General features: G+C 38.5%; 1 protein-coding gene across 2 annotated transcripts in view; it reads left to right on the forward strand.

Moving 5' to 3' along the window:
• The window catches only part of igf1 (insulin-like growth factor 1), a 29044-nt gene extending 11831 nt beyond the window's left edge, over positions 1-17213 (forward strand). The window contains exons 1-5 of one of the 2 annotated variants that reach the window (XM_008400899.3): positions 2328-2715; positions 4422-4581; positions 15287-15543; positions 15658-15693; positions 17013-17213. In XM_008400899.3, coding sequence (XP_008399121.2) covers positions 2668-2715; positions 4422-4581; positions 15287-15543; positions 15658-15693; positions 17013-17072 — 561 coding nt within the window. In that variant the 5' untranslated portion in view covers positions 2328-2667 and the 3' untranslated portion in view covers positions 17073-17213. Of the gene's footprint in view, positions 1-2327; positions 2716-4421; positions 4582-15286; positions 15544-15657; positions 15694-17012 lie in introns of those variants that run through there. The other variant, XM_081603927.1, reaches the window with a different exon arrangement.
• Positions 17214-27322: the final 10109 nt, after the last annotated feature.

The raw sequence follows: 27322 nt of genomic DNA on the forward strand, positions 1-27322 counted from the left end.
TCAAAAATTTTGGAATTGTAAAGATTTCTTTTTAAAAAACAAATCGTTTTGTTTAAAATACTTTTTTTTTTTTATTAAATAACTAATTTTTGTCTTGTGAACTTAAAAAGTTATTTGCCAAACATAAAATTTTATTTGCACACATCAGAAATCTGTTGTGATTTTAGGCCCCGCTCAAGACGTCATGTGAGAATCACAAGCAAAACTTTGAGTGAAACAAAAACTTATATCAAGAAAAGATTTCTGACATGCACAAATTGATTTGTTTTTCTGCAGTTCCACATTAAAGTTTGATGCAGCTCTGCTTTCCTGAATGGACCGTCTTCATCTCCACTGTAGCAAACAGGCAGCTCTTTGTTTTATAGATTACAGTCCACTAAAAGGTTGCATTGTGCCCTTGTTTATATTTTTAATAGTGTAATTCTGTAAAGACAAAATATGTCTGGTGGTTCAGCTCTGATTTACATATCTTGCTATATCTTGCAGGTTTGAATATTGCAATACTTTCCAATAACAAAATAGACCAGCAGAAAGAAATTACTAATAAAATATCTTAAATATGCATACTTGTATGCTCTATATGGAGATGTTCGTTAGCTTTGATTGAATATCTCACAATTTTGTAATTGATCATTGTTTATTAAACTCTGAAAGCTGAGAGGCTGTTAATATTCTGTTCTAAAATGCGGTTAGATGTGCCCTCTTTTTTTGGAGCACCTGCCCCTTTAGTGGTCTCTGCACGGCCCTGAGCCAGACGTTCAAAAATCTGAGTCAATTCAGAAATACTTCATTTATCCCAAAGTGGGATTAAATTAAATGTCGTATCTTCAACGAATCGTTTTGGACTATAGACTAAAGACCTCATGACATGCTAACAGCTCGATTTCAACCCTTAATCAAATTTTGTACACTTCATCAGTTGTTAGCGAGTACTGCTAATCCACCTCATTTGCTTTTGCTACTCATCTTTAAAATCTAATTGGTCGTATGGTGAGAAAGCCGGTCAGAGAGACGTTGGAGTTTCTGCTTTCTGGTCCAGACGCCTCCTTTGATTTGGGGTCATAGTTCAGGAATTGTTTGAGCTTTTCAGATGCTAATCAGCAGCTAGCAGCAGTTTTACGCAACCTAACAAAAGTAAAAGATCAGCGGAAACATGGAACTCCTCAACCAAAAACACTCCAAGCAAAGTCTAGAAAAATTACTGATGCATTAATGTTTTATTTTCCTTCGTGGTAGCAGCATCATGCTACCATGATGCCGCTACCACGGCATCAAACCATGATGCCGTTTATGGAAGCTAATCCAAAATATCGATAATATCAACACCAAGTCGGTATCGGATCAATCCTATCGTGATAAGGTCAATATTTTAATTTATTTTAGTTCTGCAATCTAATTTCTCAACTTTACCGAAAAGTTTTCGATTAGATTTTTTTCTCAAATTTAATTTTTTGCACTTTGTTTAGAAAACAATGCACGCAAATGTGTTTTGTTTTCCTACTGATTCCATTTGTCGTGTAAATATGTTTTAAAAGTGATTTGTAGACACATATTAACTTTATCTAAATTCTGTCCGAGGTTCAACCAATGTAATCCAAAATAAAAAAAACCCCACCAAAACCTTATTTAGTTAGTATTTGATCGACACCAAAACACGCATTATTCACACCTTTCAGCCATCAAACATAAGCAATTCAGTCACATTTGTAAGTCAGAACGTCCCAGTCAAAGTCCAGACCTAAATCTTTAAAATCAATGTTTGCAGACGCTCTCTATCTAACCTGACTGAGCTTCACGTCCGGTGCAGAAAGAGCAGGAAACATTTCGAGTCTCTATCTGGGAGAAACTTTACATAAATCTCGTCATACGCGTAAGAATTTCTTTGAAAGCCAGTGATTTTATATTTCGTTTTCCTGCCAAGTAAACGGACTGATTGAAAATCAGGGAGAAGAGAAGGAAACCCAGGGGTATAAATCACTGTGACAGAGCGCAGGGAAGCTGGAAATCCTCCTCTGCCACAAAGTTAAAAGGATCAAGACTTCACTTTTTTCCCCTTTATTGCAACAAAAATCGTACTTTAATCACCGAGTTCTCTTGTTAAACGAACTTACTGCTGGATTCCGTGGCACCAGATTTGCGCACAGCCAGTAAAAAGTGAAACTATCACCTTTGGTTTGTCTTTAACTTCCCACTCCTGAGCTTTCAGGGGATAAAGCAGAACCACGGTGTTCTGTTAGGTGCTGCTGCTGCTGCTGCTGCTGTCTAACCAAGTCTGAGAAAGATCAAGACTGCATCCCGTTCACTGAAAGAATAAAAAAAAAAAAAAAAAGTGGGGGGAGAAATGACGTTATTTGACCATGTGCCCAAAATCCTTAATGAATAACTTAGAACTAGGAGGAGGCAAACGCTGCCCCAGCTGTTTCCTGTTGAAAATGTCTGTGTAATGTAGATAAATGTGAGGGATTTTCTCTCTAAATCCGTCTCCTGTTCGCTAAATCTCACTTCTCCAAAACGAGCCTGCGCAATGGAACAAAGTGGGAATATTGAGATGTGACATTGCCCCGCATCTCGTCCTCTTTCTTTGCCCCGATTTCTTTTTTTTAATGACTTCAAACAAGTTGCTCATTTTCGCCGGGCTTCTTTGTCTTTTTGCGGAGATCCGCGGTGATGTCTAGCGCTGCTTCCTCTCAGTGGCATTTATGTGATGTCCTCAAGGTAACTCGGCTGATTTTACATTGTCACCTTGCTCACTGCTTGCGCTCAGCATCCTTCTGACTTTAAACCGAACCAGGAGCTTTTTCTCTAACGTGGCTTGTTTTTTGTTGTTGTTGTTATTGTTGCAGTTTTAATTCAGTTTGCATGCAATTCTCATGTGTGTTTCTTGCAGATTAACATCACCCAAAAAATTCGCACCTTTTTTTTTTTTTTGGAGTGGTCGGGGGGGGCGTTAATTCATTATTTTTGAAAGCTTTGCCTGGGTTTGCACGGATCTTCTGCGCCTCCATGCGTAATGCCCTATTTTGCACCAGAAAGCTTTAAAACTTTCACCTTAATTGCTGCTGAGTGTGCGTTATTAAAGCTTAAACATTTCACCGGAAAACGGAGTTAAAGCTTAATCTGAGGCGCTCCGGGGCGTTTAGGGCTGTGCGGTTCTGATGTGGATGAATTTATTCGTTTTTATTATGCACATTTTGGCCCGGTCCGCTCTCTCCGCTGGCTTTGGCGGGATAACTCTTTTCCATCAAACATTTTGGATCGGAAAGATCCCCTGGCGGCTCTTTTCTGCATCCTTTATTTCTGAATTTCGAAGCACTTTTCGTGCGTAATAACGCGCTGACAGCTTTGGCAAAGGGAGACGGCGGGCCGCTTGCTAATGATATATATGATGAATGAATGTTCCTGATTAATGTGGATTGTTGCTAACTCCTTGCTATATGCTGGCTGCAGTGTGGGGTGATAACGGGGAACGTGTGTTTTTAATTTGGACACATGCAGCCCTCCCGCAGCATTTGGGCTTATTGCCAGTGGTGCTCCTAAGAGGGGGCCGTGGGGAGCCAATGCCCATCCTCACAAACATGCAAGACACCGAATTGTTGATTTTTATTTACTTATTTATGCAAACAAATTAACGTATCATTGAAAAGATTAATTTATTTCAGTAATTAAAATTGAAAATGTGACATTTTCTGAGAAGTTAAGACTTGCAGTGATTGATTTTTAATATGGAAAAGAACATAGGTATCCTAAGATGTAAATGGAATGTTTCGTGGAAGGAAAAACCGCGGCAGAAAAAAATGATAGAAACAAAAGTGAAACCAGCTTTCACTTTTACACGTTACTTGTTAAATGTTTATATTTTAACATGTTGCACCTTTAACTTGTAAAATATTTTAAAATGAAATGCTAACACTACTACTGTTGGCTCTTGAATCGCTGATTACAGATCTGAATTTGCACCAAACTCTTAAAGCGGCTTTCCATTTCTCTGATGCATCTTTTTCTGTCACAGTTTTTCCTTCCACTTCACTTTCCATTGATATGCTTGGATACAGCACAGTCATCATCGTGTTGCTGGATACCTGTCATCTCTGAAATTCAGAAATTAACGTAATGTTTCTGTATTAAACTCTTCGATCCCATATTTTATTCTGCAGAATAAGCGCCTGGATTTCATAATATTCATAAATTATTACATTTAATGTTAGTGAAAATGGAGGGTTTTTTTACTCAGCTGTTGAGAAATTCTGCTTTTGGCTTTGAAAACTTTCTAGATGCGCTTCCGACTGGATTTTTGATTTCAGAGTTTGCAGCCGGGTTGTCTTTGAAGCCGAACCGTTTCCCCTCACGTCCGGCTTTGTTACTTCAGCTGGCGTCCGACTGTAACTCACACACTCAGGCTCTCCCTGTCTGGCTGTTCGCAGGGTGCGATGTGCTGTATCTCCTGTAGCCACACCCTCTCACTACTGCTGTGCATCCTCGCCCTGACTCCGACGGCAACAGGGGCGGGTCCGGAGACCCTGTGCGGGGCGGAGCTGGTCGACACGCTGCAGTTTGTCTGTGGAGATCGGGGCTTTTATTTCAGTAAGTGCACCTTTTTATTTATTCATAAAGGCTGGCTGTGTGGGTCTCAGAGCTCTCCACCTCCAGGAGGCTCATAAATAAAACAGCAGCCAGTTTGGCATCTCGTCTTGACTTTCCCTGCATTAATGTTTCGTCTGTAGTTCACTCCTTTTTTACAGTCTTATCTCAGACTTCAAGAGTTTTACTTTTAATCCAAGCAGAAATAAAATACGACTAAATGTTTGGTGATTATTGTCAGAAAAAGAAAAAGGAGCGACTGGATGTTGCTGTAAAGTTTTTCCCTTTTTTTTTTTTTTCAACAGAGCAGCATATGTGGGATTAAAGTAGCTTTTAAAAGTATTTGTGCCCCTAAAACATCCGTATTTTCTATCAATCAATCAATCAATCAATCAATCAATCAATCAATCAATCAATCAATCAATCAATCAATCAATCAATCAAGTTTATTTGTATAGCACATTTCAGCAGCTAGGCTTCATGAAATTAAAAAACAAAACAAATTTGTCGTTGAAAAGTTTCGCAAAACTGCAACAGAAACGCTTTTTTCAAATCACACTGGATGTTGCTACTGGTGAAAACGACAAAGAAGACGACAGGAAGTGGTTGAAGGATGATGTTTTTAATGACAAACTTCTTAATGTGTGATTTTAATCGCATTTCTTATTTACATTGACAAAGTTTTGCAAACATTTGTAACAGAAACGCAGCTCCTGCTGTGAAACAGTCAAAGACCATTATGTGCTCTTACATTATTTTCAAAATGACTGCAATGTTTTCCACCAATGCGATTCTCAGAACAATGTTTATTTGTTTGACGTTAGCAGTTTTCTACAGAACTGGAGTTTATTCACATCGTTCACGTTTCATTGGCAGCCATCCAGCAATTAGATTGAATTGTATTTAATGTCCTGAGCAAGAATCATATCTCCAACAAAACCCTGTTCTGTTCAGGAACTGATTGTCCCTATGACTCATGTGTAGTTTTGACCTAACAATCCATTATAAATGGTTTGGTTCTGTCCCAAACTTATGAAAGATTTTCCACATGCGGTACACTTTGTCAGCTGCCAGTTTCGAGCAGAAAGGGAGAAGAAGATATAGCATTTCTCAGGGAGATCAGCATCTATAGCACGTTTTCAGTTCTGCTCTTTTCCAGTTATTGATTGCTTTCACCTTAGGCTGAACCAGGAATGGTTTGAAAATACATGAGAACCTGTTGACTGATGGAAAACCGGGGGGCCAGAAGGGGCTCCAGGTTTTGAGTCGCAGCCGACAGCCAAGCAGAGGTAATACAGTAGTGGTAGCTACTGTATGCTGAAGGGAAGGGAGAGCTCAAAACCCGAAATACACATGAAACCATTTTATTCCCATCGCAGTTTAGAAAGTGCTTCTGCAGAAGCTCTGCATTGTCCTGATTTTAACAAAGTCTTGACATTTATTCTGTCATTCTGGATAGAATAAAACTCCAGTTATGTACTCCAGCTAGCATCTAAACAGGATCTGTGTTGGAAACGTTTACTAACTCACTATATTGTTTTCATCGTATCTACGACTATGGTTGCATTTTGAACAAATTATCCTGCAAAAAATGGTTTCATCATTGCAAACACAGCAACCAAACAACATTTTTAATTTCCTGTAACATTTACCTATGCTAACCATTTACGAAGACAGGATCAGTGAAGGACATTCAGTTTCTGCTGTGTATTTTTTTATTTTCTGTTCTCCTCTTTAACACTGCCAGACCTTACAACATTTATTGCCGCTTCTCTGATGATTGTTAGCACATTGTGGCCTGTATTTGAAATGCTCCTTTAATCACTGCTTTGGATTGCGTACTTAACACAATCTTTAAACTATCAAACCCAGTTCTCTACAATAATTTGTCTCCAACAATAATAAACAGATTTTAAACAACCCTGCCACTTCTGAGTTTCAGCTTCTTTTCTAACTTGCTCTTGTTCTGTGTATAAAAAAATAGCAACAAGTGGGGATTTGATTCCTATCCTGATCTTTTTTTAGTAGTTCTTCAAGTTTACAGATGGCTACATAGCTCTGCTAACTCTAGCTAGCATGTAAGGCGGAATTGTATTGAAACTTTACACGCTAGATGGCTAAATCCGTTTTAGCTTCTTTTTAAAACCTGTTCTTGTTGTGAGCTATATATGGAAAATAGCAACAAGTGGGGATTTGATTCCTACTCTGAGATTTTTTAGTAGTTTCTCAAGTTTACAGCTAGTTGCTGTGCTAGCGCTAGCTAGCATATAAAGTGGAGCTGTATTTAAACTTTACATGCTAGCTAGTTATCTAGCTAGCTAGTCCGTTTATGCCGTGGTGTTTATAGTTTATGCCCTCTTTGGGAGCATTATTAGGCAATATAACCACTAGAGGGCAGTTCTGAGTTAGTTTTTGGATTCAGAGGATATTTTTAAAGAACAAGTATAGCAACGGTGGGGGAAAACCTGATTTCTCACATTGCGGCATGTGAATACAAAATTCCCTCATTTATGTCACTGCTTCTTCTTCTTTTTCTTCTTCTTCTTCTTTACTGATTTCACATGTATCATAAGGAAATGGGTTTTTGACTAAGTTTTGCTTAGTTGTCAGGTTTTCTTTTCCTCTTATGAACCTTCATAGCAGGTGAAATTTTGTCAGAAACTCTTAGACTCATTTACAGTTTATGGAAGTCAAACTAACGGTTGATTATCCTCTTACTGGATTAGCATATCAGCTCTGTTATTAGTAATGCTAACACATTGCACAATGCAACTTGTACAGACTGATCCAACATAGGCTATCCAGTTGTAAGGTCACCCTGCACCTTGATGATGCTCATTGTTTACCCTACCATGAAGTTATCATCTCTTTGCCCAAACTCAATTTTTGGAGGCTCACCAAGTAATTGCAAAGTTTAAATATTGTCTGGAAAATCACCAGGTCTCTATTAATTTTTCCCTTTTTTCTTGAGAGTTTTTCTCAAGATGTTTCTGCTTTCTTTCTCATCTTCAGTCCAGTTTTTGTGAAACTATTAATGTGATTGCTTAAACATTTAGAACATAGAGAAGTGTTAAAAGTGTGATTGTAAAGGGGGAAACATTACAAAAACTACTTAAAGAGATTATTTATCTTTCAGGGGGTCTTTCTACTGCTAGCAAACATCCCATTTCCTGCCAAACTGCATGACATATAGATCAAGTAACAATATATCAAATGGTTCTTTGATCTGTTGTTACTTGACTATAATCTTGAACCAATATTTTCTCTTTTTGGCCGTTCTCTGCAATCCCAAGAGACAGTGGGGGATAGAAAAAACTCCCAGTAGATTAGAATTTTCTGGTTTCTGGTTTGAACTTCTGTAAATCATTTTTATCATCTCTAGACGCCTGAATGCTTTGAAGGCAGATTTATTATTTGCGCTAACAGGGACTAAAACAGGTGCACTCAAGAAAGTGTTTGGTGAGTATATTGAACTTTATAACCTACATGAATCTGTAGGAGAGGAGGTGTTTCATGCACTCTCACTTTTTTCTTTCAATGAAAAAGATGAGGTTTGAGCAGCAGGGTGCTGTTCCTCGGAAAATATGCCGCTTGCTGTCTTCCTGGGTTTCACTCTCGTTTATTTTCTCCTCTACGCTCGACTCTGTGAAGTATCCGTCTGGACCCCGTCTGCTTTGCGTTGCTCCTTTCCCTGAACTCTTCTGCCGGACGTGTTGAACTTGGCAGCCTTCTGATTGATAACGGGTACAAGAACCAAACCCAACCGTATCCACCTTAAGCAAGCAGCCAGCAGAGCAGCACTCTTTCATCTCAAGATGCTAGTCATTTTCTCCAAATATTAGCCTGACCTAGAAATCCCGACTTGTCTTCTCAATGCTTTACCAGATGGGCGGCGCTGTGATTTCACTGGGATGTTCATTTTCTGAATCAAATATTTTATAAGGCTTTTTTGGCTTAAGTGTAAGCTCCAAGTAGCTCTGTGGCCTCAATCACTTTCAGGTCATGCTAAAATATTTAGCCGTCCTAAATTTAGAACAGGACATCTTCAGAATGAATAATGCATGGCCCATTATGAGTCACAGGATGAGATAACCGAACATTTTGGGCTTGAAGCGTATTGTTTTCCGAGTTATTTTGGGCTGCAGCCGTTAACGAGCGTTCCTGGTCAGCGTTCAACTCCGTCAATTTCTCCTGAGCTCCGGAGGATGAGTAAACAGCACGCCACGGTCACGCACGCGCCCACGCTTAAACGCGCACAGCGAGGCCTCGTCCCTCGGCAGCAGGGGATTATGGGGATTACAGGATGATCAGGACTCCCCCCTTCTCTCCCCTCCATCACTATACACCGAGCTCAAACACGATGATGAGAAAGCGTCTGAAGAAAGGCCTCCTGTGTCCTCTTCAGCGCCAAGAAAAAAAAGTTGCAGTTTCCCCCGGAAAAAAAAAAGACACCTGAACCAAAAAGTCTCCAAATCCCACCGGGAATTAGGGCTCAGCAGAACAAAGAGGCGCCTCATGTAAAGGACAGTCAGTTCTCTGGATTTAGACCTGTAAGTCAGGTGGAGCGGATATTCGGGGAGTTTTACCCTCTGCTTTTGTTGGCATGTGGTGAAAATGGGTTAAACACCTTAAAGGGGCAGCGTTATCTAAAATCGACTTTCTCCCAGTTTACATCATGTTGTAATCTTATTCCTTCATCAAAAACATACCTGGAGCGTCGCTTTGATTCTTTCATTCATGTTTGAGAAATCCTTTCATCACCGTGGCAACCACTCCAAAACGCCTGGGTGGACCTAGCCCCGCCTTCCAGGCGCAGCTCCTCCTCAGAGCTTAGCTCCCCTACCGCACAGTCCTTACACTCAGCTCCTTCAGACTAGCCAGCAGCAATTAGCAAACTCCTGGTCAAGCTGCCCATCTGCTGGGCTCGTTATAGGAGCTACTCGTCAGGTAAAAACGTTGTTAACAGAGGAGCCATGTTGTGATGACTTCCTGAAGGTGGAGTTTCACAAAGAGCAGGAGTTTTTAAAGACACAGACCCAATTTCAAGGCGTTAAATTATGATTTCCCTTAAGTCATATCAACTGAAGTCAACATAGTTACTTGATTATGCTATAAAATGGCACTAAATGCCTGGAAAACACATAATATCGCCCCTTTAAGGGAAACATTGCAATTGTGAAATTGTGTTTTTCTGACATTCGCAGAATATAGACAAAGATTTGGGCACAAATGCAGCCAGTGAGGTAGACGTGTGTTCGTCTTAATTAGTCAGGAAATGTCTAACATTTCCACAAACTCAAAGTCAAAATAATAATTAAAATATTTAATATCTGGAACCGTGGAAGAGGTGATAAAGAAAATAAAAACTTCTCCAATAGTCACTGTTGGATTTTGTTTTGTTTTATTGGTTTATTGTTATTTTTATATATTTAAAACTTTTCTTACTTACTTGCTAATACACCAGGATTACCTTAATATACCAGAGTTTGGTTTTCTAAAGGATCCACCTCAGAAAACTGGGGAAAACTTTCATCTTTATCAACCCAAGATTTTGAAGAAGACTTGATCCATTCAGAGTGTTGGACTAAATATGTTAGACTCATATTTAAAAATATCCCTGTATTTCAGATAAGTAAATACTATTAAATGTTGTAATAATCTAATTTAGGTTCAGGTAATGTCCTGTTGTTTTCCTCCACACCTGATGTTTGTTAGTTAATGGCTCCCAGCTGCAGCATGTCAGTCGTTATCCTCCCTCAGTATTAATGCTTTCTGCCTCCTATTGCGTCACTTTGGTTGCTATGACTGTGAATTTAGTACTTTAATGAGATATTTGTTCTCTGTGAGACATTTCATCGCCTTTTCTGCCATTCCTGACTGAATGTTGACCACATTTATCTCCAGGATGTTTCATTATTAAGGTGTTTAAACAACAGTTTTCTCTCCCGGTCTTCTTCTTCCTCATCACCATGTTTACATGGGAGGTTAAATGGAAACAAGGTTGGTTTTTCTGGAAATAAATTTAAATGTAATTGGCGTCAAGGCAGATTTGGAACAATAGTTGGTAGTAGCTGGCTCTGGGAAAGGATAAAGTGCAATTCTTATTTAAAAAAAAAAGTTTTAGACTTGCAAATCTATACGTGTAGAGTCTGTGTAAGCTGGTACTTTACTGATATGTTAGATGTTCTTGAAAAGATTTGCTTATTTCTTCTCTACAAGAAATCTGATGTTTAACGTGATTTGTAAATGTCTAATTATTCAAAGCTTTACACAGAGTGGTCTAGTAAAAGCACTTTGATGGCTTACAAATAATAAAAACCCAAACTTTAACGATTAAATTTAAGATATTCTGAAGCCTGGCTTCTGAAATGTATGTCCATGTGCTGTGCATTGTATTCACTCAGCACTTTTGCATAAATTACAAGGTTTCCCCCAGAAAACCTGCTAAGCCCGGTGCTAGTTCAGTCACTCATCCAGCGGTCCGTCGCATTTTTGAGCTAAAAAATGTTTAAAGTTGACAGGAAATTTAAAAATATCACTTGATAATTATGTCTTATTGAAAAATTGGAAGGTTGATACCTGAACACCAACTATAAAGTCTTTAAAAAATGCAAACATTTTTAAAATACTTAAATAAGCAATGCTTAGCCTGGTGGGAGTACAAGTAAAGCCTGGTGGCCCGCCAGGCTTATGATGCACTGAAGGAAACCCTGGGTTACTGCCTTAAAAGCGTCAGTTTTAATTAAAACTTTAAGTCACGATGATACTGAAATGCATTGAGATGCAACTGCAGACATAAACTGAAATGTGAAAAACACCAAGTTGGTGTTATTTTTTGTTTTCACTTATCACCCTTAGCAGTCTCTTTGTTTTCAGTTACCAATCAATAAGACCTTCCATCCCTTGACATTTCAGGAAGTACACACGTTTAAGATCAAATTACCTTGCATCAGACTTCTTGGCTTTTGCACCACAGTGCTGTAATCAGCCAAAGCATATTTTTGGGAGGCACTAATAGTAAACGGGTAAATTTCTGCTGGGTTCGAGCAGCTTTCATCATCCCTGCACAGACGTCAGAAATGCCGGCCACCGTGCGTGTTAGAGCCGTGCGTTGGCTCCAAGAATCTATTTTTATGAACCATAAAAAGCTGTAAAACTCAGCTTTCTGTGCCAGTCATTGAACCCAACATGCTCACCCTGTCACACACCAAAACAACAACAAAAAACCCCAAAACAAGTCTTATAAAGTACTAGAGCTCTGGAACGCAAGGAGACGATAAAGTAAGCTGCAACTTAGCTCAGGGAGGCATAAAACCGATGCAAATTACTCTCATTTGTTTGAGAACACTCTTGGAAAGCAAGTCGTTGTTTATGAGGGATTAGCGTAATTATAGAAAGTGTTAAAACCTTTAAAACCAAAACCTTTTAGAGCCGAGTACTTCATGTATGTTTTTCCTAACTATCCAGAGTAGCAACCAGTTGATTTCTCTTTGCCTTCCAGCTGTTTGTGCAGCAGAGTGGCAAACTGTGTTTGGAATAACACCGGGTGTTAATTTGCAAAGTCTTTTCTTCTTCTTCTTCTTCTTCTTCTTGGAAATGCAGCCAAACAAACGGACACAGATCCCTGCTTTTCGCTCGTAATGGTTTGGTGTTTATATAACCACCAGTGTGGACTTGAGTTAAGTTTTTCTCTCTTTATTTCTTCACATCAGTCGTTAACATCGCAGCCAAGGTTGCTCCCACAGCAACACATCATCAGTTTGTTACTAAGTAACTGGAACAAATTCCTGGAAAAGCATAAAATGCTCAACGAGATTAGCATGCCGTCAATCAAACGAGGTGTTTCCTTCAGAAGTTATACTTCGAGACAACTCGGGTTTCCTGCTTTATAAATAATTCACCCACAAAACCTCCTCTCCTCTATCTCATTCACGCCTCCATTATCTTATTTTTTTTCTCAATCCAGGAGAGAAAGATGCTTCTGTTTCTGAATGAAAGCTGCCCTCTGTCCAAGCAACATTGTCAGAACAAGGCAAACACAGAGCAGGAGTTAATGCACTTTGTCAGCGCTGGCAGGCTTCGGAGCCAAGAGCTATTAACTCTGAGAGAGAGAGAGGCATTTCCTCCTTGTAAATGCCATATTAAATTATTATTATTTCATTTGGTCGCAGGGAAAAGCCCATCTCTTCCCAGCCTTTTCCTTGTTACCAAAGGAGCTGGGAATTCTAAATGGAGGGTCTGAGTTTTTCCAACAAAGAGCATCGTCTCAGAGGAAGACGGTGGGGAATGGCGTCATCACGAAAAGAGAGTGACCTTCAAATAGCCTTATAAATTTTAACTGAAAACATTTTCATAACCTTTTTTGCTTATGCATGCATCTGAACGGCTCTAAAGGGGGCCTTTTTTCCAAATGAATATGTGAATGAACAGAGAGGCCTCGATGTTTCTGCAGGTGGATCGGACTCGGAGGGCTGGAGAAAAAAAAATTAACGGAGCCAAAAATGGCTGAATGGGACGTTCTCCAAGACGCTGCTGCCAAATCTGGTCCACAGTGTGCAGTGTTCAATGCCGTAAATTTTACTTGTAGGAATTTAATGTCATTAGGTTGGTTCATATTTTAGGAAAATTAAACTTATTGCTGTTATCATTCCTCAACTACAAGCATAAAGTTGGGAAACCTGCCAGAACAATGAAGGAGAAAAATCACAATCTGCTTCATAGACTGAAACTTATTATTATTATTATTATTATTATTATTATTATAAGGTCATGGGAATTTTTGTTAGCCATACTTGAAGAGATAAAACTTGATAAATTTAGGAAAACTTTCCAGAAGAATGTGGCAACATTTCCACTAAAGCACGTGTCAAACTTGAGGCCCGTGGGCCAAATCTGGCCCGCCTTGGCTTTTTATGTGGCCCTCTAGATTCTACACTAAACACCAACTGTGCTTAAATATTACGTTATCAATCAAATAAATGCAGTTTTTATCTTCTTACTGCCCAATTTGATCAATCAGTCCATCCAGTTTCTTTAGAATTACTGTGTAAATTCTTGTAAAAATCAACAAATCCCTGCACTTTTTTGCGCCAACACATAACTGGGAGTTTATTGCAGATAAAAATTGTCAAAAACCTTCTTACTTGTACCAACCAGCTGCCTCAGCCTTAAGCGATGTCAGATTATAGTCCATGATCAATACAGCGAGTAATAAAAAGTCGCATTTACCATCATAAATAAGCACAAATATTGCAAATATTTCCAAATTAGTGCCACAGGCACTTTACTTTGATTTTGAAGAATTAATTGATATTTACATACATTCTGGCACAACCGGCCCTTTAAGAGCATTCATGATCTCGATTTGGTCCAAAACGAAAATGAGTTTGACTCCCCTGGACTAAAGGGAAGAAAAGAAGCTCTAGTTTTAAAATGTTACACTTCCTCCTTTTTGACTGTAATCCAAAGCATGAATAAAATTATCCTGAACATAAAAAAATAACCTTAGTAGGTTTTCAGTATTGTCACTCATGCACAAACACAACAAAGCAGCATTTTAATGCAAAAATAACTCTGGTGCAAACCAAGAAGGAGGTAGGAAGTAGTTTTAGGTGAACAAACATTCAGGTGTGTTTTTAATTAAGTTTTTCATGTAGTGGAAACACAGCTGTTGCAAAATAAATGTTTTTTTAAGTTAGCGGAAAATCAACAAAGTTTGTAATGGAAGCGCAGCTGCTGCTGACCTCCACCTTTTTCAGTAAAACTACCAAAAAGTCCCTCCAGAGTTGCTTAAGATTTGACCTACAGCATCTAAAAGTTAACAAATATCTACTTTCTGTAGATTGTTGAGGTGGTTGATTTGTGTCTTGAAATTAAAATTATGTGGGGAAAAAAGAACATTTTAATACCATAAAACCAGGGATTTCCAAACTGTCACATGGGGCCAAATCATCAAGTCAAAAGTATCAGCAGACCAAAAACTATAACTTTTTGAAGAGCAAGCACTACGGAAAGTATATATGTACCTGCTCAACAATAAACTAAGCATGCAATATTTTAATATGTGTAGATCAATGTCAAGCCAGTGTCAAGTTAACAAATTCTTTGGGACTCATTTGAAAAATAATGTACATAACCTGAACGTTTTCTCAACAAAACAACAGGATTTGGGTCACTCCTTCTCTGAAAACACTTAATAAATTAATTAGATGTAATTTTGGGTGCTTTACAATTTGCTTTAAAGTTAAAGTAATTGAATAAATGGTCGGATATTATATGAAAATAAAGAAAACACAAAGTCTGGTCTATTATAATTTTGTCCTAGTAAAATAATTAATCAGCTCCTTCAGACTAGCCATCTGCAACTAGCAAACACCTGGTGGAACTGTGCATCTGCTTAAACCAGCTACTTAGTGCCACACTGGAAAAAGTGTTAGTCAATTACAAGTGATGTGATGAGTTTTTAAAGAGACAGAGGCCCAATTTCAAGGCGTTGAATTATGAAGTCATATCTCATATCTGTAGCGTTTTTGTAACAGCTGAAGGTAACTTGACTCTGCTATAAAATGGCACTCTGTGCTTGGAAAACCAAACAATACTGTAGCTTTATAAAGAGTTTGGTGAAATTTTGCTGGAATGTAAACAACCTGAGATGACAGGATTTGGTTTAAATCACCATTGGTTACAAGTTTCCCTGTTCGCCGAACAGATAAACCAACAGGCTATGGGCCCAGTGCAAGGCGGTCGCATGGCATCGTGGACGAGTGCTGCTTCCAGAGCTGTGAGCTGCGGCGCCTGGAGATGTACTGCGCACCCGCTAGGACTACCAAGACATCTCGTTCTCCTCGCGCACAGCGCCACACAGATGTGCCAAGGACACCCAAGGTCAGCAACCCGGGACATCGAGCGGACAAGGGCACAGAGCGCAGGACGGCGCAGCAGCCAGACAAGACAAAAAACAAGAAGGTGAGCAAACTCTACACGACTGACTCAGACCAATGAATAAACACAATAAATCCTGAAAATAGCAAGTAATATCTAAATAAATCCAACTTACCTAGTTTTGTTTTCCTCCCACAGAGACCTTCATCTGGACATAGTCATCCATCCTTCAAGGTATGGACGATATCTTATCACATCTACAGCCAAGTTAATGGCATAAAATCATGTTTTTATGGATTGATTTGAGCAATAACTAAGTACCGTTTTCATATTGTAGTACCTGCAAGCAAAATAACAAGCAAATATTTATATAATATGGTCCTAATATGAGATTTAAATTTCCAATATGGCTGCTTTAGGAAAATATTTGGTCACCCCTGATCTATACCAACAGGCGTGATAGCTACAGTAGTGTTCAATTATTTATTTATTTTTTAAACTAAGCTCAAAATAAGGAAAAATTAAGCTTCTGTAAGATTTTAGAGTCCAGGATTTGGTTTTTACATAGTCAAAAATATATAATTTGATGCCAGAATCTTCTATATTGGGCAAAATGTAGTGATCCTACAGCCAATATGGCGGCCGTCATGAAAATGGGCTAGCACCTTGAACAGATGGTGCTTGTATTTGGCCAAATTTGGTGGATGTGTCATCATTTGGTTTATCTTTACCAAAGGATAAACCAGTTCATCCTCTGGTAAAAGCTGACGTTTTAATGTTGCTAATGTTAGCATTATGCAACACTAATTTGGAAAATTAAGTGCACCCTACTTTTGAATAATACCTCCTCACCACATCAGTTCGTTCTGCTTTTAATTTTTTGCACTCCTGATGGTCCACCTCTAAATGTCAATCAGGATAAGATCTGGACTTTGACCAGTCAGCTGCTTCTCCTGCATTGGTATATCGTAGATGTTATGGCTGTCAGTATGTCGCTGCTCTGTTATTGACCCCAGTTTAGGCCAACCATTGGACAGATGGCCGCACAGTTGATGCTGCCAATCTGTGGTTTACAGAGGCGTTAATGGCTGACTCATTGGCTGTACGGTGTCCAGGTCCTGTGGCTCCGAAGCAAGCCCCCATCATAACCCACCACTGTGTTACGCCTCCACTACAGTTGGTGTGAGGCTGTCTGGGTTTGGTTTTCTCCAAACATGGTGCACTGAGTTATGGCCAAATCTATGTTTTGGCGTTTAGGTGATTTGTGGCACAATGATTACAAACAATTTTAATGTTTAGTTTAATTATCAACCAGAGACACCCTTAGATTTTGATGGGTCTCATTGGTTGTTCTCAGTTTGGCTCTTGTAGATTAGTTTGTTTTTCCTTATTGTTTGGGAGTGGTATAAAAATACTTCTATTATTGGTTCTAATGCCTCAGAAAGATCCTCCAGTTTCCAACTTAACAGCTCCTAAAGTCCTATAGCATTGTAACAACTGACCCAACTTTCATTGGTAGTGACTTCAAAGATGTGTTTGTTTTTGTGTTGCAGGAAGTCCATCCGAAAAACTCAAGTCGAGGCAGCTCCGGGGGCAGAACTTACCGAATGTAGGGAAGCGTCGAATGGACAACACCATAGGAAGAGAGAAGGGAGTGGCCTTACCCGGTACCCCTGTGGAATGGTTCACTGTATAACGAAACGAAACTAAAAATGGCCTAAAAGCTTTAAAACATTAGAAAAGTTGAGTTAAAAGGTTGGATGAGGGTTCTTGTGATCATCTTAAACACTGCACCATTCCATATCGGGAGGAAATCTTTGTTAACTCATTCTAACAGACTAGTTTAGCTGCTAAAACACAATAAGAGCTTGCTATACCTCCATGTTTAAACAGCAACAACCACCTTCCTCGGCTCCAGAGAAGGTGGGAACGTCACCAAACAGGAATAGTTGGTCACATCCTTTTCACTCTTCTGATTGCTTCTTTGTCACAGCCACATATAGCAGTTACTATCCCTGTTCAAATTCAATTTTATCTTTAGCGTTTGTTTTTATGCACTATGCATTACTGTGGATATGTTGTTTATCTGAAAGACCAACACCATGTTGTTTATTGTCGGTCTTTTAAACGTTGCTGTTGTTAATTTTCTTTCCAAGCCCCACTTAGACCACAACTTGTAGGTTTTAGTTGTTTTTTTTTTAATTCAGCTTTTCAATCAACCCAAGATTTCTGACTTCTCAGCTTATTGTGGTTGTTTAATGAACAGAAATGGGTCAGTCAGTGGATTCAAAGTTCAGCTGGCGCAAATGAGAGCGCTAATCAAATAGTGACAATCAGCCATTATGTTTGTTTTCTGTGTGCTTTTCACAGATCACCAGTTTTTCCTGATCTGATTGCGAAAACTCCAACTGCCTGGAGACAAACATTTTGTACAAATCATAAATGGTCAGTTTTTTTAAAGTAACTGAGCCAAGAGCAAAGATTAAAGCAAAAAACTGAAATATTGGAACTATATTGGAAAATTAACTGTACCGCTATTTTTAAAATTAATCATTTTTATTGGACTTTTTTTATATTATAAATCACCGCAAAGTTGTAAAGTAGGAGAATCCTGCAGGTCTGTCAGGATGTGTCCCTACCTGCTTTGCATGACTTCAGACTGACAGTTACATCAATTTTAAAATTTTGCCTTTATTATAATTTTTTATTTTAAACTTTGACTAGACCATTCCAATAACTCCTCCTCTACTAGTTTACCTGTAAATAGGCAAGTCGCAATAACTAATTTTTCTGTTCGATAAATTGCCCACAAAAGTTATTGCGATAAACGATAATATTGTTGTTTTGAGACCGTTTTCAACTAATGTGAGAACTCATTTTCAAAAATCAATAAAGAAAAAAACCAGAAATAACAAATAAAGGGAATAATAAAGTTTCTAATAACAAAACTGCCCTTCAAAAAAAAAGTTAGTTGAGACCAAATTGAAGATTTTTGTCCTCCAGCTTTTGGTGAAAAAAGAGAAAAACTATCAATTATTCAACTGGAAATGATTGAGTTTGTTTAAATTTATCATACGAATAATTGATTAATTGATTTATTGCTTACTGCGGCAGTCCTGGCTACATCCTGATTGGTTCCCTGATCCTGCAAAATAAAATCATGTACACAAGAAAAAGAACAAAAATCCCAAATTTCTTCTCATCTGACTTACTCACATGCTTCATTCCTTGTGTGGCTTTTGGCAAACTTAAACAGGGCTTCTTTCAGAAATCAGTTTCTCTGTGCAACTTTTCCATAAAGCAAATATTTGTAAAGACCACGACTAGCAGTGACCCTATCAACAGATTCTTTGCATCTCCTCCAGAGTCATTTCAAGACCTGAATACATGTGCACACCACAACTTTCAAGTTTTTGTTTGTAAACATTCAGAAAAAAACATCATTTTTCCCATTCCTCAATTCTATTGGTTAAAATCCCGTGAAGTTTGTGGCTACCACATGATAAAATGTAGAGATTTAGTAAAGTTCAGTCTAATTATCACTCTCTGATCTCTTATTTAACGGAGAACAAAAAAAAATCCTAATGGTAGTTTAGGCTTGGATTGTATAATTTGATACAATGACAACCAAACAGCACAGCATCCGTTTCAAAGTCCACTGGGAAGTCATGCAAAATAAACTGGTAAACATTACCAACCGACGTCTGACGGGGGAGATGCAACAGTACACAATTACACTTATAAATAATCCAAATATGAGTAAGGGTCAAGATCACCTTCACAAATTTCACAAACAAGCCAGTTCTGAGAAGACACTGCATGATAATTGACAGGAAACTATTTTTTTGTTTTGTTTTTTTTGTGTGAGCCTCCCTGAAAACGCCCCAAAGATGGCTCATATCTGGCTCTGTCTCCTCTCTCTGTGTATAATCAAACTGTACTCCCATTATGTTAACCTATGCATTACTATCACTCATTGTACATGATGGTTTCATATAGCAAAACTGTATTAAAAATCCTATCCACTGTATAATGGTGCTATTTTATAGTTTGGTACTTGCAAAGAGATGGCTAAGACAGACGAATGGCAGGGCTTACATTGGAGGTCTTCCCTTTTGCACAGCCTTGTGGCCACCATGTTAATAGTGATTTTATTTGTAAGCAGTTTCAGTAGTGGAAGCAAGTAAATGTATCTGTGTGATCTCTGTGAATGCATGGAGAGGAAAATGAGAAAAAAGGAAAATGAGTATACAATGTTGTGGCCCCAAGAAGGCAAAATGCTATTTTTTCTACTATTCTTAAATTATTTTCTCAACACAAATCAATTTTGCCAAATGTCTTGAGAAAAATACTGTGATTCTTCCAGTTGTGTTTAAGCTTGTTAAAGGTCATGGTGTGCTTTTGTCTGTCCAGAGTGTGTGCGTGTGTGCATATGCCTCCCTGGAAGCCAAAGTATCAAATATTAGGGGAACTCAAAGTGGGATTATGCAACTTTTGCTTGACATCGTCTATTGTTGGTAGAAAGCAATTGCATTTTGTTCATGATTATATCGTTGCCTGTAATACTTTATTTTATTTTTTTATATTTTGCATGATCATATTTAAGGCAAACTTCTTAAAAATATTTTCATTACCAAAATTACTTCAATTCAGTATGATTTTGCTGTCATGAGAATCCATCCGTATTTTGAGATTATACATTTTGTTTTGTATTAAAAACCAGAACTTCTACCTTTGAATGGATTGGGACCTAAACATACTCTGATTGCAAGAAAACCTAGAACTGGTTGCTCAGCAACAAAGATAACTAATATTAGCTTTAAAAAACAAACTCAAAATGTGTTAACTTAGGCTACCTTCACACTGCAGCCTAAAGTGACCCAATTCCGATTTTATTTTATTTTTTTTGTCTAATAGTATTTTTTCGGCGTGGTTGTTCACTCTTCCAAATATATGCGACTTGTATTCTTTAGCGTGGACTGTAAACGACCCGAAAGTGTCCCGCATGCGCAGTAGAGGGCGCAATAACGTCACAAATAGAGTGCGTGCGCAGTGTTCTGCCAACCGCCATAAAGAGGAAATGCTCAGTGTTTGCGGAAGTAAACATGGATGCTAGCTTGGAGCTTAGCTTACAATAATGGAGCAAGCACATTAACAACTTCTTCCTCATTATGGTCCGCCATGTTTTTCTTCCCGCTTGGACGTATCACGACGCAGAATAGTGACTTTTGTCGAGTAACAATGACGTTCAGGTAGGCCGTTCAGATTCTGATCACATTTGAAAAGATCGAATGTATATCGGATATCCAAGTGGCTCATGAAACGATCAGATACAGGTCACGTTCAGACAAAAACAAAAAAAAAAAAAAGGATTTGGGTCGCTTCTGGTACAAGTTAAGCTTTCATTAGTGGCAGCCATATCAGATAGATTGAAGTCTTGTCCCTTTATTATTTTTGCATAATAACATGGATGGTGAAGAGTTGTGATAAAATTCCACCGAACCATTTAATCAAATAATTCAGCACTGATTATGGGGTTAGGCAAAAAGTTGAGAAATAATTTTATTTTAGGGGGTTTTCTTTCGCTATACATAACACGGGATCAGTAGAAGATTTATATTTCAGCTATTAGCTCAAGTTAGCCGAAAACATATTGCGAAAACGGCTAGCATAGCGTCGTTTGCCCAAAGCAGCCCGAAATTTTTAGAAAATCAATCATCAATTCTCATGGACATTGATCTAAAGGGAACTGAAAATGTTGGGAACATTTGTTTAGTTATATTTTTTTCGTCAACTTTAGAACCAATACACTTTCATATCTGTTAGCGTCAGCTAAATTTAGCCAAAAGCATGCTAGAAAGTCTCAGTGTAGCTTTGTTTGTTTTTGGAAGCCTCAAAGATCCTAAGTTAATAAAAAAAAAAAGAAGCTGCAAACATCCTAAATAACTTGACACCTGACATCTTCATGATATTTTGTTAACCAAACAGCTATTTCCTTCTTTGACGTCTATGCTATGCTAACTGAACTAAGCTATGTAAGCTAACCAGCCACTGCAGCTTCTTCTATAAACAGTCAAGCACATTCATGAAACTATTTTAGACTTCTTGTTAACTTTAACATTTATTTTTCAAAATAAAACATGACACTTTCACATTTATTAGTAGATACATGCTTAATTAATGTTATTTTTTACATAAATTGTAACAACTGTAGCAAATGTATTTGCAAATGAAGGGGTAAAATTGCTAAAATAGCTAAACAGTGGAGCCTTGGTACTAGCAAATGGCGCAAATCATTTAGACATTTCCACAGAAAAAGTCCTCTTTGAATACTGAACCACAAATAAGCACTAATTTAGGCAATTAGGCTGCTTGTATAATTTTGGTTAAACATTATGATTCCCTGTACTTTCCAAATAAAAAAAAACTTGTATTTTAACAGCAGCTCAAATTGCTAGTTAAGATTTTTACGCATGCACAAATCAACATTTGCATTTTTATTACCATTTAACAAAAGTTGCATGGTCTCACTTTCAAAGTCACATAAGGTTTTAAATAATTTACTGAGAAAAAATGTGACTTAATTTTAGAAGTTCAGGAGCAGGATTGCACCTCAAACACCAAATTTCTAAAAAAAAAAAAAAATCATAATAAAACGATTGCTTGCATCCCCTTGATGGCACAGTCGTTGCTCTTGAACTTCAATAAATAACATTAAAGTGTGTGAATCTTTTGCAACGGTTTTTAATGTTCTTTTTAAAGTATACATTTTAGCCCAGGTGAGTAGGGTGAAGTAAAAGCTAGATGGAGAAAATATGTTCTTCCTTTAGATATACAGTACATACCAAAGACTTTTTAAATAAATTATAACTCATGAAAATATAACTATAGCATGATTCCATTGTTATCTCGACTCCACTGCAGTTTAATGCTTAAGTATCTGAAATATGGCTAGTGTTGTAAAAAGTGAAAGTGCGAATGAACCAGACAGAAATCCCTTTGTGTATATGCCATATTTTAAGGAGCAAACCACAGAAACGACTTCAAATCATCTGCTTATGAATCACTCGAACATTTCAATCTGTCAGTTGTGTGAAACAATCAAAAAGCATGGGAGGACGTGTGTGTGAGTCATTCATGACTCCCTGAAGTGTTTAATGAGTAAGTGTATTTTCCTGAAGCTCACTGTCCAAGAAACTGTTTAATTACAGCCCTGTTATTTATGGTGCTTGATTGCCTTCTGTAGGAAAAAATACTGACAAACTGTTCACCATTCCTGCTGAATAAACCACTTGTCAACATCACAGAAATGCCTGGAGGCTGCTTTTATTCAACACTCACACACTGCACCTTTAAAAAGAGCATTCATAGCCCTTGATCTTCATCACACAGGGCCGGTCCAAGCCGTTTTGGAGCCCTACGCAGATTTTCATTTGGGGTCCCCAATACCAGTTGCTTTGTCATTCCAATGTGTGTAACATGATATTGTTAGTGTTTTTGTAAATGCAGAGTTGTTGTTTTAACTATTTGAAAGTAAAATCAGACGATAAACATTGGTTATTCCACCAAATATTGACTTAAAATATTAGTATTATTTCTAAATAAATATTAACTTGTTTTCTTTGCATTATTTGAGGTCTGAAAGCACCGCATTTATTTTGTTATTTTGACCATTTCTCATTTTCTGCAAATACTAAAATTTTCCTTGGAATTCTGGGAGACATGCTGTCAGTAGTTCATAGATTATTACGTGGTCTCTTAATTTTTTACATATATATATATAATGTTAGCTTGGTGCTTTTTGGACACTCGTATTGCAGCAGCTGCTTAACTTGCATATGCCTCTGGCCGGCCCTGACCTCTAGCTATTTAATCAGGATTTTCATGTGATCTCCAGCATAAAGTAGAACGTAATTTTCAAGCTGGAAGGAAAATCTTCAGGTTTTTCCATATATTTAGAGGTTAAAATCGTAAAATTTGGAGTGCATAAGTATTTTGTTTATGTGGATGCCCAGGTGATGATTTCATGATGCTTTTAATGTTCTACTAAAAAACACTCGGAATAGTTTTATTTATACTGTCAAGCGGTGTTAATAGTTTTGAGGCACATCAGACCCACAGACAGTTGGTGGAAAGCTAATACTGCGAAGACATTATTTTCCCTCTTGCATAACGTCGCAGCTTTTACGAGGAACTCTGACTCGGACACACAAACAGCAGATAATTACATAGTTGATGTTTGTCCCTCTTTAAATCCTTTAAGATATTTTGGCTGCAGATAAAGCCAAAAGTCAAGCTGTGTGCACTCTGAAGCTGACCGCTCTGGTCGTACCGAAAGACAACGTGATACTTCCTCGGAGGTGGAGGGGTCCGCCAACCCAAACACAACGGGGTGTGGTTCTCCTTGAGGCCAGAGCTGCATGTTCAGCTCTTTGGAGGATGCTCGCAGTGACAGAGCCGCTCTCCAGCCCGCTCGCCGTCAGCACTTTCACAAACGGATGCATGTATGGAGCAGGGATGGGGACCTTGATGAATTGGCTCTCTGGCGGGCCGCCCAGGGGATCAAAACGAGGAGCGGAGGGGGAGGTCGGCGCGCTCCAGGTCTTCCTGGATGTTATTACATCCCTCCTCGAGACTAATACAGAATCGATTATCCCACCACAACGGTCCAGTTAAAGGATGTAGAGCTGGGTTATAGTACTTCTGGGTTTTTCATTATATTTCATTGTGACGTTTTGTTTAATTCAGTTGGTTTTAATCACTATCGAGCTGCAGGACGTAACTTTTATAAAAAAAAAAAAACTGGTATGAGACAGATTATCTGTGAGAAAATTAAGCTCCTCTGCTTTCTAGAAACAACCAATCAGAGCCAGGAGGCGGGTCTTAGCGCTGTCAATCATAACCTGTGTTGTGAATCCTAAAGCTAGTTAGCATAGCCACCGTTTTCTGTAACTGTAAGTTTTTTCTTCGCCATGGGAACATTTAAGCGCGTACATGAATTAATTGACAGCACTAAGACCCGCCTCCTGGTTCTGATTGGTTGTCTTTAGTCGAGAGCGATGCATTTTTTCACAGTACCTCAGAAAGCAGGTGGAGGAGATCGATTTTTTCACAGGTTGTCATAAACTGTCACAACATGGAGACAATTTTAACAAATATATAAAAAATATATAAACTAAAACTAACAAAACAATAAAACTGAAAGTGAGAAAACATCTTCGCTAACTGAAATAAATAAAAACGGTAACGAATGGGGGGGAAAAAACTATTTAGCACTATGTTGTATGTTTATAAAACACTAAAACACACTGAAATTCATGTTAATTAATCTACTTATGAGCCTTTTCAAACTGATGTCAGTGATTTCACTGGCGACTGTAAAAGTCAGTTGGTTGTTCAACAATAATTGAATCCATTTTTTGTTGAATTCTGCACCTGAAAGTTGACAAAAGTGGGACAAAACTGAAATTACTACTATAAACAGTAAAAACTAAACTAAAAGTAAACAATATTTAACTAATAATAACTAACTTTGGGCTTTTCATTACAGTTTATGTCTTATGATAGTTTTTAGAATGTATGATAGTTTTATAATTATTATTAGTTAAATATTATTAGTTATAGTAGTCATTTTAATTGTATCATAATTTGGCAAATGTTTGTTTGTTCGAAAAGATTAAACAGATTTAAAAACACAAAAACAAAAGAACATTATGTCTATAATTTCAGTGTGTTTTAGTTACAGTCCCCCCCACCGCCCCCCCTCATTACCATTTTTATTTGGTTCATTTGACGAAAACCTTTTCTCAATTTCGGTTTCATTTCGTTAGTTTTAGCTAACCTCCAAATAAACCTGACAGATTGCGTGCAGAACATTTGCAGCAAGCTAATAATTAAAGGTTAGCTTTCTCCTTTGTGCGCTCTCATGTAGTGTTGCGTCGTGAAACGAGAATATGTGAGTAACCTCAGAAGCCGGGACTGGAAAAACCAGACTCCGCTCCCATTGATCTGCACACTGTGAGATCCAGTGCATCTAAGGACACGTACTTTGGACTGAACTCTGAAACACAATCTCCCCACACTCTTCAACTCCTCATCTTAAGCACACAATTGTCTTTTGAATGACCTTGTGGTCTGTTTTACTACACTCACCAATTTTACTACTTATTCTGGTGGTTGTTTAACAGGGAGGAAAAAAAAAAGAAAGCACCACGTAAGGCCTCATCTGTCTTAAGCCATTCATTCCTTCCCCCAGTAGCGCAGGCAGTAGTCGAACTCTGCTGAGTTTTTGCTTTTGCTTTTGTCAGATCAGCATTTTATTACTCTAATCCCCAAGAATCCCAGTAGATTCTCGTGCCCGGATGCCATGAAAGTAATGCATTGATTGTGACCAACTTTTAACGCAGCACTGCGTTGCATTTTATCATCCAGATGTGAAGCAGACAGCAAGTGCTACCAGAACATTAGTAGCTAGATTAAAGTGTCTTTAAAAAAAAAAAAAAAAGCAACTAAGCTTTGGGATTTGGAGATTCTCCCTGTTTCTCGGTTTCAGTCGACAGTGGAAATTCACTGAGACTTGATTATAGTAGGAGAGTGTTGGCTCAGCTGTGTGCTTTAAGAACCCATGATGTCAGAGCCTTATTTTCCTTGGAGAGACTCTCATCAGCTGCATTGTTCCAGGAAACCATGGTCGGCTCTCTTGGCAAAACGAAAAAAATCTTGCCCCAAATGCGACCACCCCTCACTCCCTTTCCATCTTTGCACCCACATCAACGCCAGCCCCCCTGGCTCCGAGAGCACACATGTGAAGCATCCTGCACGGAGCATCAAATTTCCCTGGAACTGGAGCTTCTTACCCCCGTCCGCCGCAAAACGTGTTTGTCTTCTCTCCCGTTTTTCGCTTCCCATCCGAAGACGGGTGTCTTTGATGAAAGGCAGTGTGTTAATACAGGATGAGGAAATGACCTTTCTTGCACCCCCTAGAGGGTCGTAAAACAATGCTGCTACTGATGTCATGGAGCCCAGACTTCAAGTCGTAGGCGGTGTGATTGAAATACAGCACCGCCATCTGACAGGTGATGCAAGCATCCGACAGAGTTGATGAATAAAACACTCAGCAGCCTCTCCGAGTTCAAAACTCAAAACATAAGGCATGAGGCAGATATGGTGGAGATTAAATCCAGGCCAGCTGCAAGTCAGCAACAGCTTTATCAGGAGCTGAGAACACCTTAAAGACATCAGCCAGAGATCCAGCAAGGATCCCTCAAATCACATCTGGCTCCCGTGAGATTATTCGCCTCTTGGATTTACTTTTAATGTTCTATGTTGGAGAATTATGGTAATGATTTCTTAGAAATCCAGACTGGAGAAAACAGTGTGACAGTTCCTTCAATTTCCTTTTCGAGGCTTTAAATCAGGTGGTGAAGGAGTGAAGTGCCGTCCATCCGCTTCGCGTTTAGGTTTAATAAAACGGATAGATCTGCTTGAAAAGAAGGCGGTTTTTATTAAACAGAAAGTAAGAGCCCTAAAAGGTTAAAACAGCAATGTGTGGAGCTCAAATGTTCAGTTGTGCTTCTGCTGGATCAGCCATCTTCTTCAGCAGAATTCCCAGCCCTCCAACAATAATACTTAGAAAATAAAGGCTGACCGCTCCAAGTAAAATCCCTTCAGCTTGAGATCCATAGTTATTATTCATACCCTGGTTCTCCATCCCCTGCTCTACGGGATCCTCTGATGTTAATAAGGTAAGCCCTTTGAGCTGCGAAGAAACCCACAAAGAGCTGTGTCAACATTTATGCTTGCCTCCGCCTTTTTATCACCGGCTGACGGTCTGCATTTTCATGTTGTTGCTTGACAATCAAAA

This window comes from Poecilia reticulata, chromosome 23, assembly GCF_904066995.2.
Source record: "Poecilia reticulata chromosome 23, P_reticulata-male-v2, whole genome shotgun sequence".
NCBI classification, from domain to species: Eukaryota; Metazoa; Chordata; class Actinopteri; order Cyprinodontiformes; family Poeciliidae; genus Poecilia; species Poecilia reticulata.